We start from the raw sequence: 16,148 nt of genomic DNA, 5'->3' as shown, positions 1-16,148 counted from the left end.
ACGGAATACAAACATTCAAGAGATGCAATAGTTTTAATAGCATGATTAAAGGGGTAAATTCCGTTTATGCTACATTAGATGGTCCAGGTTCGTTGGAAATATCATCTGCTTCAATCAGAGAAGCTTTTAATGAAATGGTATCGAAAGGATAAGCAGCTATTATTTGGGATACCGCACAGTAACCCAAAGGTTCGTTGACTTCACAAATACCTATGGGGACATCATATTTTATGAAGATCTCGGGCTTCTTAAGTAAACGACAGTCCCATCTACCTTTATAAACAGGCTTATCTTGATTCCAGACACTGTTTACAGGAAATTGCCCAAAACAATTTCAAGGGCTCCGTAAGGAACATTGCGCCACATCAAAAGTTGTGTCTGCAACCTAACCTCTATAGTGGAGCAAACGGTCATAATCTTCAACAACAAAAAAAAAAACAATTAGCAGGTAGTGAGTTCCAAAGAGAAATGCAACGTGGAAAAAGCATTGCATTTTGTTTTGTATCTGGCACTAAGGTTGTTAAACTTGGGAAGCTCGGATGGGAACCGGGTTTCATGTGCAAACTCCTTTGAAAGGTGGAATTAAGTCAGTCAGTCAGGATGAACATTTGCCAAAACATATTGATAAAACATACCGGTACTAAAGCTGGCGACGGTCCTTCGATGAAAAAGTGGATGAAGAGTACATCCCAGATTTTTACCAATCAAAGTTTCTGAACTTCTATCAAGTAAAGTCATGGCATGCCCTCAACCCAGATGTCAATCAAGCAATCAATCAACCTATCTATCTTTATTCCATATATTGGTTAAAAAAGACAACAACAACGTTCTAAACTTTCAACTGTGGGTCCCTTTTAAAAAATATTATTATAATATAACTCTATAATTAATATACAACTCTGTAGTAAGAACAAACAATTAAATAAAATATGATGAATAACTAAAAAGAATAAGAATAAAAATGAGAATAAAATAAGAATTAAGAACAAAAATAACAATAACAAGGATAACTAAAAACAATGTCACAAGGACCCTTTCGGAAACAAGAGAAATTATCCTGAAATTCTCTATTATGTTGTTAATAATTTATATCTAATTTTTGTAATTGTTTTATGTTTGACAATTTTTTTTAAAATCCAGTCTAATTCTTACGTGTACATTTTCGTTTCGAGATTTTTCGGATGTATCTATCTATTTAGGCATTTACAATGTCTGGTTGTTCGGAGTCTTTCCAATCGTCGTCGACGTTTGCAAGTATCTGTCTAATCATTTCATCTTTTGAAATTGGAGTCCAGTACGGTAGTTCTCTATTAATTCGGCATCTGATATTTTTGGTTTCATTTTGAAATGAATCCTCTGTTTTATTCGAAAATAGGAGAAATGTGATTATAAAGTGTTGCCCTTGTTATATAAGTCGAGATGCGGTATTTTGGACACGGTGGAGTTTGGAAAGCTGTGATTGCGGTACACCAAATTTAGAGAATGCCATGACAAAAGTCACGCTTGGAGATGTCTTTTCATAGAGGTACTTCAGAATTGATCCGACCTTGCATAAACCATGATGAGATGTACGGAATATGTTGCTAATTCGATGCTTAAGTTTTTTTTGTATGGTTAAGTTTCCTATTAAAACTCAAGTGGTTTTGAGTTAAAAAAAAAAAAAAAAAAAGAAATAAAGTGCACGACACTCTTTGACTGGTTAAGCATTAGCAAAAGTCTTGTAGGAATTTCGGTGATGCAAAAGGTAAACTTAGCAATGGCAGAACTTTAATCAATCACTAAAAAAAAAATAAAGAATATATAATTGACCATCGTGGGCATAAGACATGACTTGAAGCCCTTGTCTTTTAATGATGTATCCAAGTGAAGGGGTATAAATGATGAATAAGAGTGTCCGAGGACCGAACACTAAGGAACGCCAAATATCGATGGATATTTTTTTAGAATTTAAGCCCTGGACCACAACAAAGTATTTACGATAACATAGAGAGCATTGAAACCTCTTAAGTACTGTTCTCCCAATTCCAAAATCTGAAGATAAACACGCAAGAAACATTTAGTGATCGAGTGCATCAAAATCAGCGGAGAAATCCAGCAAAACCACTTCATGCCGACTAAAGGATGTAAATATATCGTTGTATAGCTTTGTATAAATACGATCTTCTCTAAAAATTTTGAGATAAATGAATCCTGGTGATTACTGGTGTATGAGAGACCTGAGTATTTGTCTAAGAAGAGATGTTGTTATGAATCAAGGCTACAAGAAATGAATGAAGAAAGACATAAGGTTTTTTTGTACTTCATCCTCATCAACTTCATTGAAAGACAGCAAAGTGAAAGCCATGTAAAAGTTTTTTAAAATGGCATTGATGTTGCTCATTGTGATGAAGATTGTTTAAGTTGTGCATGAATAGTTGTAATCTGTAATGAAAAATTCAGTGGACTATATTGTCAGGCTTGTATGAGGTACGGTCACTGATTTAATCGAAGAGCTTGTATTCTTTACATTTATAAATGTACTGTTGCTTGTGAATAATAATAATAATATATATAGGGCCTATTATATATATATATATATATATATATGTATATATATATATATACTATATACTATTATATACCTGTCTCTTATACACATCTAGATGTGTATAAGAGACAGTCAATATTGATGGGAGGCGGTCACAGTATTTATTTTTATAAGCTATGAAATACTCACACCTAGGGCTGAAACATAACATGAGCCACTTCACAACTTGTCAACAGTACAAGCATGACAGGCTGAGAATGGTCAGCGTGTGGTTCGAACCCTCAATAACGACGTTCAGAACCTGAATGGATATCGCAGAGCCAAGCCGCCTTCCCTAAGGCCTCATACATATGCAAATTAAACTCAACCGTTTTCTCTTTGACCACTGATTGTACTGGTATTGAATACGTCATGCTAACTTTGTGGTCGCTCCTTCTCCTTGTTAACAATTATGGCCTAGTTTCATTGACAAAATAAATTGTCTCTGCATGAAAAATGCTGTACAAAAAGAACTTCTGTCGACACAATAAAATTTTATTTTGACAGAATTTATCTGGAAAATTAAACTTTTATTTTCGACAAAATAAATTCTGTCTTACGAACAAGTTATTTTGTTAACGAAATATAATTTAATTGCGACAGAATCAATAAAATGTCTTGACAGAAGAGTATTCTTTAAACAGAATAGTCAATGTCCCAAAAGGCGCCATGTGAACGAAATTAAATTTTTGTAAAGAAAAGAAAGTACATAAAACTGTGGCGCGTGCTTCACTTTACTTTTGATATCAATAGTTTTTTGTGAAATAATATGCTATCAAAACATTTGTACTTTAGGTATGACATATTCAAAGTTTTAGTTTTGTTTCAATGTCATTGATTTTCAGCTAAAACTAATAACAAGAAAAAATATCATCAGGATGATGACATAAAAAATATTGTCGTCAATTAAATGCATTATTAAAGAATAAAAATTATTGTAGAATGTTGTCTAAAATCATACCTAAATGAAATACCGTATATAATTTATAGAAAAAAAATAAACAACTTTGATAAAATTCTTTCTTGAATTACATACTTAAATTTAGATTTAAAAATATTTTTAAAAAATAAATAAAGAATACTGGTAATAAATTGTTTGTATTGCCACGGCTTACCGTATCTTCTATAATTGTCTTTATATTGTATTTCTATAAAAAATAATATGACATTCATATTATCCATTATATATCTAAAATATTAAGAAAACAGGTAGTGTAGATGTAGCAGTGCAAGCCTTCATGGGCCATTTGCTCAGAATAGTACTTGGCTGGCCCTCGCCTGGTCCTCCTCGAGAGTCATTGGTTAGCTTAATAATACAATCTATTCTCCTTTACATTTATATTTCAATTATAACCGATACTAGATGTGTTGAAATTTATTTTTAATTAATATATAAAGCCGTGCTTGAGTCTCTACCGGAACGTTTGCAATGGGGGCAAAATGTTTACTCACCACTGAGCTAACCTGTAGTTAATTTCAGTAGGAGAAACAGATATAATAATGGATGCCGCTATGAATAAAGAATAAACATATTACAGAAAGTAAAAGCTGCAACTTGTGCGCTCTTATACCATGTACAATATTTATTTGCACTTTAATGTAAACAAACCTATTAACTGGCTATTTGTTTAACTCAGATGTTAAAACGGACATATTGACTAAATGAGTCAGGGTATCGGTAATGTTATCATTCATTTTCACGTAAAATTTGGTGTTGAGTAATAATTGTCGACTTACAGACGGCATATTGTGGAGACCACTATGCGCTTAACGTTATTATTTAAGATTAAATATGTAATTACTATTGTAATTATTATCTAAGATTAAATATTTTATTATATGTAATGGGGTTGTGGAACACATACTCAGCTCTCTGTGGAGAATTCTGTAATGTTGCAGCTGTAATCAGACTTAACCAGGTACCCACTTGTACTCCTGTGTGGAGAGAGACAGTCGTAGGTAAAGTGCCTTGCCTTAGGACACAAGCGAAATGCGCAGCGAAGGATTGAACCACCGACCCCAAGGTTGAGAAGCAGAACCACAACCACGGCGCCAAACAGCTCTTGAGTTTCAGGAATTCTGCTTTGTGTTCGCCGGACGTCACATCTTCATTTTATAATTTTGAATGATGTATAAACTTTGTTTTAGGTCCTAGGTAATGCTAAAGCCGCTAATTTTTAATACTTATAATGTGATGCATAGTTTGATGTTATAGTCCTGTAGCCAAATGAAATTTATTCACAAAACGTATTTGTCTGTAAAGATTTTTTTTTATGGGTTTTATTGTCATTGTCATCAATGTAAAAAAATATACTAGACGTCAGTCAGGGTTGGAGTATCTGAAATATTCAGTATAAACAAAATGGCCACCAAAATCCAAAAACTAATACTTTCACATGTATGCAAATACGGTAGAAAATGTAGCAAACGAATGTGTTTGTTTCACACCGAGAGCATTTATTCATTCATTCTTTATTTAGCCTTTCATAAAAAAATCACACTAAAATTTATACATGCAGCAAAATAAAGAAAAAAAAATAACCAAAATTGATTGTGTAAATCTAAGGAGGCAATGATCAACAAAAACAATTAAAATGGCTGGACCTCACAAGCTTGGTAATTTCACATAATATGAGGGAACGAAATTAAAGAAATCACAACTCGTTTACTGCCTGGTACATTATGCAACTAGGTTAAATATGCAAAATATAGGGTTCTCATATTTTGAACCTATTGGTCTCAATCGTTGATGTCGGCTTACCAAAATGAACCTGATTCGATGTGTGTTATAAATACAGCTACAGTCGTAGAATGTATGTATACTGATAGTATAGTTTCAGAGAACTATGATGAGTTTAAATAGAAAAAAACATACATTTAGAAATAGAGAAATCATATATAAATTATTATTTTTTTAAATAAAAAAAATAAATAAATAAAGCAAAAAAAAACAAAAAACAAAAAACAAAAAAAACCAAGAAAGATATTAAGATATTAACATTCACAGTATACACACATACGTTGAGATACTGAAAAAGAACACAGGTATTCAAAACATTAAACTCTCACTGCGTCTGATTGCATATAAAAACACAACGCCACGACACGCACGCAAGGGATCTTTTATAATGACGATCCGTCAATCAGCAGACGCTGTCACGTCGTTTATGCTCACAGGGAGCGAGGTTGGATTCGTCGGCCAACACATGACATGGAAGATTTTTTTTTTAATTAATTCCTCCATGGACTTTAAAGAAGGCAGGATATGATGGAAATGCTTCATTGGCCATCACCATAAAGCGAATGCCTGATGGAGAAATTTTACCATTTAATATAGAGCGAACGCTAAAGGGCAAACTGTACCGGTATTGAAAAACAATGTGATTAACTGTAACACACATCCTAAGATGATATATATATATATTACTAAATACAGTACTATACAGGAGTAGGCGAGTGTCTTGGAATCGCTTCGGCAACAATCTTGCTCGAAACGAGAAGATACTGCACACTGTTGACAAAATTACTTGAAATATGCTTACTGTTAAGAATTTGGTATCAGAGGTTTTACAAAATACTGGCAATATACGAATGTATGAAAAATCTTTAACAACCTCACTAGGGTCTAGGGACTCATAGATAATGTTGTAAATAAAATGCAAGCATGTCAGAATACAAACGGCGAACCATGATTTATAGAACCATTTTTTAGATGAAGTTACTACATTCGCATTGAACAATTTGCGAATTATGTAAAGTTTAGCACAGAAAACACTGATAATAAATGTTACATGAAGCCCTGCAACAATAGATTTCAGTTTACAACTTATGTCAGTGGGGTATCCAATGTAAAAAAACACGGTCTGAAAACCAAGAGCAAGTGCAGCTGCTATAGCGTAGCTATGTGTTTTACTAGAAGCCATTACCAATGGTGTGTCTCTTTTCCAGTAAAACATCAGTCCTGACGCCACCGATACTGTACTACCAAAGATGCAGAGTACACTTAAGGCTACTGCAGTCTTGCTATTGTAGTCAAAGATATCCGGAACCTTTGGCAAACATTGCGTATTCGCATCGTTTGAGTATGTTTCATTTGAGCAATCATAACATCTCTGCGAATCTACACGAAACAGAATTAGAATATTTTATATAACTGACATACAATAATACAAATTTGATTTAATTTACTTAATATATATGCGAGTTACATAATATAGCCTGTATCTGTATCATTATATCATTCGAAGATGCGCATGGAAAAGTTTAAATGATAAATGCATAACAAACAAGAGATAAATAAAATAATTTATATTATAGAAAATGTCACAAAGTGTACACGGAATGAAAAACTGTGTTGACTTGGTAAGGCTTGCACAGTGTGTACACAGAGTGAACACGTGGTAAAAGTTTGTTGACTTTGTGGACACAGCAGGACTTTAAGTATTTGGACACAGTGTGTTCATGGTGTGAACACAGTGTTTTGTGTCAACACAGTGTTCTGTGTCCACACAGTCGGCACACTGTTACAATGTGTTCACTCGATGTACAAAGAGTATTAACTCATTGTTGTTGTTGACTGGGGCAAAATTAGTGTGGTTTTCACTCTGTACACGTGTACCCAGTTTGCAAACCACACTAATTCCACCCTAGTTAATAATTTAAAAATGGGTTATGTGTACAGGCTCTGACAATTTTAAAAGGAATGACCTACTGTTTCCTGTAGACACGGAATTAAATGGACACGACACGCACATAAAACAACAGAGTTGTACACCACGGTATCTTCTTCTTTGTCCAGGTTTACAATCTGGACTGCAGCGCCCCACTGGTTTCTAAAAATGGAATAAAATCAAGTACGCCTAAAAATGTTGAAATCAAGTAATATTAGTGTACTGTATTGAATTATAATTATGGTTGAAATCCTGAATCTTGATAACTTTTCAGACTAACATTTAATTAGCGTGAAAAGTTTGTTCCTGAAATCGATAAAAATTAACCCACCATAGGTTGTTTACACTTGCAGCTAAGTTTGTGCCTCTTCGTGAACACTAAAATTGCATTTTATTGCGCTGTACACGCTCCCTTGTCAAACTGTATTTTAGACTAGGCCTATATGTTACAATTGTAGTCAAGGAGCGAGTATAGGTCTACACCATAATAATTCCAAACCTGATGCATGTGTATAGGCCTATTCCAAGAGTATTCTTATCTTGGGAAGTTAGGGATTCTAATCTTTACGTCTAGCCTATCCCAGCCAGGCATTATCTAGCTGATCACAAAGATTGTAAAGGCCAACTCAGACAGCGTTGTAAGACGCAGCCCGACGCGTTTCATCGTCGGAGAACATCTACGACGCATAGAGCTATTAAACAACTAGAGTGCTGACAAGATGGCGCAGCAATGCAGAGTTATGTATGTGTACCATCCAAGATGGCCGTCGTAGTAAAGCGCCACCTTCAGGCTTAGTATACATATTATTACATATTAATAAGCCCTCTGACTGACTATTATTTCATTAATGATAATGAGTAATGGTAACAACAAATTATTAAACTATTGTAGCCAAAACGAGGCCAAGTCAAGCATCTTATTCAAAAATAAAGTACCAAGGAATGAAAATTAAAATCGTATACATTACACCCAAACACCGCAACGCTCGAGTTTCAAACATACATGTAACTAGCTGTACTGAACTTTCTGAGTAAATTGAGGGCGCATTTGCAAACGATGGCGCTTAGCGAAATTTGATTGGCTAAATCTATGGTAGCCATCTTGGATGGTACACACACACAGTTCTGCGTATTTCGAACATCGAATACATTGCGGTTAGCGCTCTAGTAATCTTATTATACCTCTATGCTACGACGCGACTGCCCTCGATGTAAACCATCGCGTCTACTCACACAGATCTGATCCGACGCAACAGCAAATCGCATCGGAATGCGTTCTACGGCGCTGTATGATTTTACCTTAACGCCACTCGCGCGTCTTCTGTTTACCCACTAAATGTTTGTGTTTGTTCGTGAAAAAGTTGCCTCGGCTTGTGAAATATGGCTAATTCATTATCATTTATGATCATCATCCAGGAGAAATTATTATTATCTCCGCCATGTTTTCAGTCGTGTAAGTGTGTGTGTGTGTTCGTAATATTTTCATGTTTTGTGTGGTTTTTATTGTGTTCGAATTATCTCAAAAAACGGCTGCTCAGATATAAATGAAAATAATAGGGAGTGTTCCCAATGAAGAAATGGATTACATTTTGGTGACGGTCCGGAATAGGGTGTGGATGTGAGGACCAATTCAAAATATTAAGAGCAAACACTAGATATTTCAGAAACATATCAACTTATCTAAATGAAAGTTTCGTGAAAGTTTAACCAAGTTACAAGAAAAAAAAATTATTAAGTGTAGGTGACGATCCAAATTGAGGTGTGAATTTGAGGGTCATTTAAAATCCTAATGTCCCAGACCTAAATATCTCTAAAAATAATCAATGGCTATAAATGACACTATTTAGAATAGTTGTTCAAGTTTCGATGAAGAAATGTTTAAATGTTGGTGACCATCCGGAGTAGGGTGTGAATATGAGGACCATTCAAAGGAAAACGTCACAGACCAGATATTTCAAAAACTAATAAACTTATCTGAATGAAACTTTCGTGAAAGTTTAATCAAGCTACAAAAAAGAAATTATGAAGTGCTGGTGACGATCCAAATACGGGTGGTGCATGTGAGGGCCATTAGGAATACTTATAATACTTTGACAAGTTTTAATGAAGAAGTGTTTAAATTTTGGTCACAATCCGAAGTAGGTTGTGAATAAGACGCCCATTTATAGAATAGGTTTACAGTATATTGTAGGCAGATAACAATAGCTGTATCATGAATATTCAAATTAATGCAATTACATTAAAGGTGGTGGTTGGAAAGTAAGTGGATTGTCACATTATATTTTTACAATCATTAGTTGAAAATAAAATGGTTCAATACCATATTATATTGCTTGAATGTTGTGTTCAAAACGTAACATGTGTGATATAAAGTAGGCCGACATAAAATTTTGGTTAAATTCGGATTACAAAATCTGAAAATGGCCACTCTTAAAAAGATTCCCCCAAAACATATACCAAAAATAAAAATAGTGCCCCTTTTGGAAATAGAAGTGCTTGGGCGAGTTACTGTGGGTATTTGAAGAGGAGGGGAGTTTCCCACAGTCTAGAGGGGCACATTCTTAAATATTCTTAAATTTAAAGTTTCCTGTTTCAACCTAATATTATATTAATTACTGTCCATGGTTTTTTTTTTATATTTTGATTTTTTATAAATTCTGTATCAGTATTAAAATTTGATATTTCTTATAGGCAATTTCTAAACTATTAATTGGTTTCCTTTTATGAATTTTATACAATTTATGTTTCGTTAATATTGATTTTTCAATTCCTTTAGTCATCCATCCATGGTTATCAAATTTTTATGTGTTTTCATTCGAACTTTTTATTTATTGGAATGCATCTGTCTACAATTGCAGTATTGATAAGCGAATCCGCTTATGCAGAAGTATTTTCCAAGCACATCTCAAAACATTGGAAAATACTACGAAGGATTCAACTTTAACGATACACACATTCTCCACATTGACGGATCCAAGGGATCCAACTGCAACCCTTTCACCTAATTTTTTTTATTATACAGAAATGAAGAAAATGGAAAATTATATTCAAATTTAAGTCCATTTAGAAATGCCTTAATCATAAATATCCTTACCTCAGCCCCAACCATGATGGTGGGGCTGAGGTGGTATTAAAACACTATCTGTGACAGTTCTTCCCGGGACAAGCTCTATTTTGAATCACCGGATCAGTCATTCCTCTATATTATAAGATTGAACATTCAGCACACAATATCCAAAGTCTAGTGTACAATTTTTACCGCTACTTTGTGTTCGACTTAGCCGAGATTAATTGTAAAAATACAACAGCATAATTTTCTTTATTTGATAAATTAGGAGACAAATGCTATAACTATCATATCATATTATAGATTTTTAAAGAAAACAAGGCAATATTTCAGAAAACAGTAGAACCTATGATTTTTTAGCTTGTGGGCCTGCGTAATCAACACATAATGTGAGATAATTTTGGTATGACAATATATGCCTTGGGTCGCCACAGAATGTAGATTCTGAAAGTGGGTTGCCACCTAAAAAAAGGTTGAGAAGCAGAGCATTAGGGTATTTTACCATTGATCCTTCTTGAGTTCTGTCCTAAAATGTGGCTTATTTTGTGGTTTATCTTCACATTATCAATTTGTTTGGTCTACTTTTACTGCATTCGCGCTGCCGTGAAACTCACCCTATCTCTTAGCCATAGCGCTTCTAAAATATCGGCTGAGTTTACTACAAAAACGTAACTCAAAAACTAGAGGTTGGATAAGTTAGGTTGAAACGGTTTATGAAAGGTTATAAATATAGCTATTGCAAACAATTTACAAAATATTTGCTTTCAAATGCTTGGCCCCGTAATTTTTGGGTTGAATTATGAAAATATAGGCGATATTAGTGTGTGTTCAGTTGGATTTGAGCTGACTTATGAGGAGTCGTTTTTTACAACTTTGCCTACACTAATTCGATCGCTTAGGTTGAAGCGGCAAACAGAAAGAAAATTTTCTTGTGATCAGTTATGTATAAAAATTAATTTAATTCCGTAATGTTTTGGTTCTATTCAAGAACAAAAACTGCGCGGTCTCACAGCCGACCAAGGGAATTGGCGTGTTCAATTTTCTGAACTGAAGAAAATGATGGTACCTGCCCTATCAAAAACTTAAAAATCATTAAATGAATATGCTTGATAGTTGATAGTAGACACATCCTATTTAAGCAGTTTTATGCATATATTGGGAATGTATTTTTAATAGTGTTTCACTAATAATTGACCATTTAAAAAAAGTTTATTTTATAATATAAAAAACCCTTTTCGGATAATGAAATCGCCCAAACTCTGCGCTGTACAGTGTGCGCAGTATTAAAAATGTTTTGTTATGTGGTGAAAACAAGCCAAACAAATTGATATGATAAAAATATATTTGTGTTTTATTTTGCAATTGTTTTAATTAAGTAAGTTAAGCCTAACATTGAATTCATAATGGCTCGAAACAACGACTCAGAAATACTGGGATGGTGTTACCTACTATAGTAGTTTAAGTCATTACAATCACAATCTCAATTTTCAAGACCAGAAACCCTGATTCAGAAATGCCTGGATGGTGTCCGGCGGGGGAAAGTTTATTACCTGATATTGTTCCAGTATATTCTTACCTGGCTATTATTTCTGTTATTTAGTTATTTATGAGCGTACCCTTACAAATCAATTTCTATGTCAAGTTAATTTACTAATGACAATAAATTACACTGAATACTGAAGTGGTGTTAAATAATTAAGATTAATATTTCAGGATATATTAACGGGTTAAATGTAAGTTTGTGAATATGTTGTCTAAAACTGTAGCAGATTATCTCCTAATGCGTGTGGTTTATTAATTAAATACCGGTATCAATTTATAAAATACAGCAGTATGGTAATTAATTGCTCATTAAATATTAAATAATCATATCAATAATAATCTGTGCAACGCCATCATAAAAAAATCACCTCCCAAAACCCACGCGCAGTACGCCATTAGCTGGCTCTCCCAAGTTTTACCATACCATTGTCTTGTCTCCAAACAACCAGCTGCATTTTTGTCTATCGCATATTATTTTCCCACTCTCACTTAAATGCGCTATGCTCCTTTAGGCATCACCACACACCTCATTCTAGTTCCGTTGCCTCTGGATTTAAAATAGAATAATTTCTAATATACTACAGCAGAGCTCAGCAAATAGCACTTGGTGCCGCAATTAGGAAAATTTACGATAAAACCCACTCACCTACGGAATATCCTATTTTATATCCTATTTTATATTTTGGAAAATTATATTAAAGTTCTTTATAAATAATACAATTACAATTTAACACTAAAGGATGCGCTCATTTCATCTGTTTACTCTCTAGTATGCTAACGTCACGGTTTGTTCCGATGAAGCAATTATTCCACAAAGGAAGTCCACAAAGGAAGTGAGGTTGCATCAAGGAGGTAGGCCTATATAAATAAATAGATTATTAATAATGCTATACCTCATTGTTTGCTTGTTTCGTTAGATAAAATAAAAATCCATTAAAATCAACTTTCTTTCTTTTTCTTTCTTTCAATACACGCAGAATTTATCAGTACCACCCACTATGTGGGTCCAATCGGCCTGGCCTACCTGTTCATGTGCGTTAAATGGGCTATGGCCCGAGAAAATGTTTTTGTTCCAAAATTTAAACCGGGACCTGGATCGTGTTGTTAATTATATGAATGGCTATTACCAAGTTTTAGATCGTAGGAAATGTTTGTTGTTAACTGCATTTGGTACGAATGCATTATTCAACTTAAATTTTAGGGCTAACAATAATATGTTTAAAAACAGCCAGCGAATGCGGTGCAAAAAAAACGACGGTAAAAAAAAGTCAATATTTTTCAATTAATGTAAATTATTTATTGGTATTTAATTGCGTAATCTAATAAATGGATAAAAAAGTTAAAATAATTATAAAATGTAGCATTGGTGCCATACCTTTCCTCCGTTTCGATTCCACATTATAGCAGTGTCGTTGATACTAAATACAGGTGCGCCGCTGCTATTCGTATAGTAAGAACCTACAGGAACAACCTTAGTTTTTCTTCCATTTACATGAGTATATTTGTAAGAGGGCCTGATGTCACGATTGCTGGTAAATTGATAAAAAGTTCCATTATTGTCTGTAAAATTTGCTTTCTGAAGATAGATCATTAACTGCCACGGGTATAGCTCGCTAACATTTGGACAGCCATCGTCCAGTATAGCAGAATCCTCTGTGCAATCTTCAATATCTTGCAATGCTCTTGCAATCGCCTGTATAGCTAAATATGTTGAATAAGCACCGTAGTTGGTGTAGTATTCGAACAATTTATTTATGTCTCCAGCAGAATTCGTCACATTTAAATACGTGCAAAAGTCACAGTCTTTTTTCTGTAGCTTTTCCTTGCATAACCATTTCTGTAAATCTTTACTGCATAAAGTGGATTTATTTCGTTCAAATACATCACATAATGACTTATACCTGAGCAGACCAGGTAGACGAGGATATGCAATGTCAATTCCTATAATAGAAGCAACTACATTGTATTTATAAAATTGAGGTGCTAAATAGGACCAACCTTCCGAAGCGATCCACACACAAGCTGTAAACAAAATTAATTTAGTGCTTATAATTGACTAGTTGAGTGATTGAATAATTCACTGACAGACAGTTCTGTCCACACAACAAAGTTTCATGTGACAGACATATGTGATATGCGTGAAATATGACATCATCATGTCTATATAATGAGTACATCACACAAATCTGTCACAAATTAATTGTATAGTGTGAACAGATTTTAAGAATAATAAATGTAAAAGTTAAACACCCTTTATTGTTGGAGAGAACTTTGGTCATTTGGGGGTAAAGCAGGATATTTGTAAAACTATTTATTGATCAGTGATGTGTTGGGCTGGGCGGGGAATATCAGTAAGTGGGTAAAGACCGAACTGAGAGGGTGCTTGGTAGGGTGGGGAAAGTAATTGGTTCGTGTGTGCAGACACTTGACTCATTCTACCACGAATGCAAAGGTGTTTCATGCCATATTGGAGGACACACACCATCAGCTCCTTGCCGACATTATAGACACCATTATTGTTAGATGAGTTACAATGAATGCGGACACGGACCATGACAAGTACTCGGCTGGAATACGAGATCACAATCAGAAGTATTTAAGATTTTTAAGATATTGAGATAATTAATGTGTATTCGCTGGCAGTCATGAGCATTGTAATTTCCAGTGTTTGGACAATAAAGAAATCTGTATCTGTACCTGTGTCTGTAAATGAATGCAGGTTTTTTTTTTTTTTTTTTAAATCATCTATGAAACTTACGTTTGATTCCGAACTCGTCCGCCCGCTTAAAAAACTTGTGAAGGTTCATTCTATGTGTTGTGTAGAAATACACCACTTCCAAATTGCTTGTGTTGTTCAATATGGTTAGGAAACTTTCAACATGCTTATCGAAATAGGTTAGGTGTATGTACACCTGGAACGCAACGCATATTTCTCTATTTTCTACTTCTTTCACAATATCATGGAGTCCATTTCGACCATATTCATTGTCAATAGCAACTGCTCCAATCCATTTCCAATCGAAATGAAAAGACAATTCGGCCAATGCTCTAGACTGGTGCCGGTCACTTGATACACTACGAAAAGAAGTTCGGTAAATATGCTTCTCCCTGGAAAACGAGTCGCTCGTGGCGTACGAAGCAATCGTCGGAATGTTACGAAGCGAGGCGATCTGAGAGATTGGAATAAAGCTCTCTGATGTAGCACCTGTAACAATTGCCTTCAAGTTTGTTTCATTCATGAGGTTAAGTATTCCTTCGATACTTGATACTGCAGTATTACAATATTGAATTTCGTGATACTTAAGCATAGTTGTAAGAGAAGAGTTATTGTTAATTTCTTCTACCGCAAATTTTGCTACTGCGGAGGCAATAAAAAAAGCAATGTTAAAATCTATGCAGCTTTCCAATGGCTCGCCAAATTCCCACGTAGAATTGTACACATCTGAGTTTTCATAAGGCGAAAACAATCCTCCTAAAATCAAAATGTGGTTTGTATGGTTTTCACGTGTTTTCATAGATTGCTCTCCTTTTACGGATCCAAAGAACATAATAATACAAATCAGAAATTCCATTGTTGTAAAAGTCTGCATAATTTGTGATGTATACATTGCTAAATATTAGCCAGTAAATCTAAACTAGCGTTCGGAAAGGAAGGAACAACCAACACACACAAAATAAAATGTTTACAGCATCTCAGTATTTAAATAGCAAGTACTATTTGGGTGTGGTCATTTACGATTATGTTTGTTTATGAAACTCACTACAAGTTGAAAGTGGCATTCGTCAACGAAACACTATCCGAGTCATACATCGAATCGACAATGTCAATAACTGTCGCTATACCCAGTTAGTTATGTTTGTTGTAATATGTATTTTTTTCTTTATAATTTCCTCTCATTCACCATTTTGTTATAATTGGGCCTATTTATTTCTTTCAAACTTATTTCATAACAGACATCTATTATTCGATATGCAGTTGATATAGATATTACGTTGTCAAATCATTTTCAGAGATATAGGCGCCAGATGTTTAAAAAATAATTTTCAATTCAAAACAATAACTGCTGTCATCAAAATTTCAATTTGAATATTAGTTATGATGTCTAAGAAATCAATATGTGCTATAGAAATCTAGAACTTAACATGCGACCGCACATCTCACAATAAATACTCCAAAAAGTTACCAACTATTTCTCATTTTCGAAAGAGACGTTAGTATATTGATATTATCAATATTAGTACCATATACACATAACAATTATAAAGCTTTATTGTTAAAGGCCTTCCTTCATCACCTTAGGCA

At 34.2% G+C, this 16,148-nt stretch overlaps 1 protein-coding gene across 1 annotated transcript; it reads right to left on the bottom strand.

Annotated features, from left to right (window-relative positions):
* Positions 1 to 309: 309 nt before the first annotated feature.
* On the bottom strand, positions 310 to 15,393 carry LOC117124845 (extracellular calcium-sensing receptor-like). Its single transcript, XM_033271183.1, has 5 exons — positions 14,604 to 15,393; positions 13,221 to 13,867; positions 7,278 to 7,398; positions 6,109 to 6,686; positions 310 to 417 (listed from the first exon to the last, which is right to left on the bottom strand). The coding sequence occupies exons 1-5, from the start codon at positions 15,391 to 15,393 to the stop codon at positions 310 to 312; spliced, it is 2,244 nt and encodes a 747-aa protein (XP_033127074.1).
* Between the last annotated feature and the right edge of the window lie 755 nt (positions 15,394 to 16,148).

Source organism: Anneissia japonica, unplaced genomic scaffold (genome assembly GCF_011630105.1).
Source record: "Anneissia japonica isolate Jap-2015-1 unplaced genomic scaffold, ASM1163010v1 scaffold652_len952628_cov199, whole genome shotgun sequence".
Lineage (NCBI taxonomy): Eukaryota > Metazoa > Echinodermata > Crinoidea > Comatulida > Comatulidae > Anneissia > Anneissia japonica.
The sequence above is the reverse complement of the archived record's forward strand: the minus strand, read 5'-3'. Positions and strand labels throughout refer to the sequence as shown.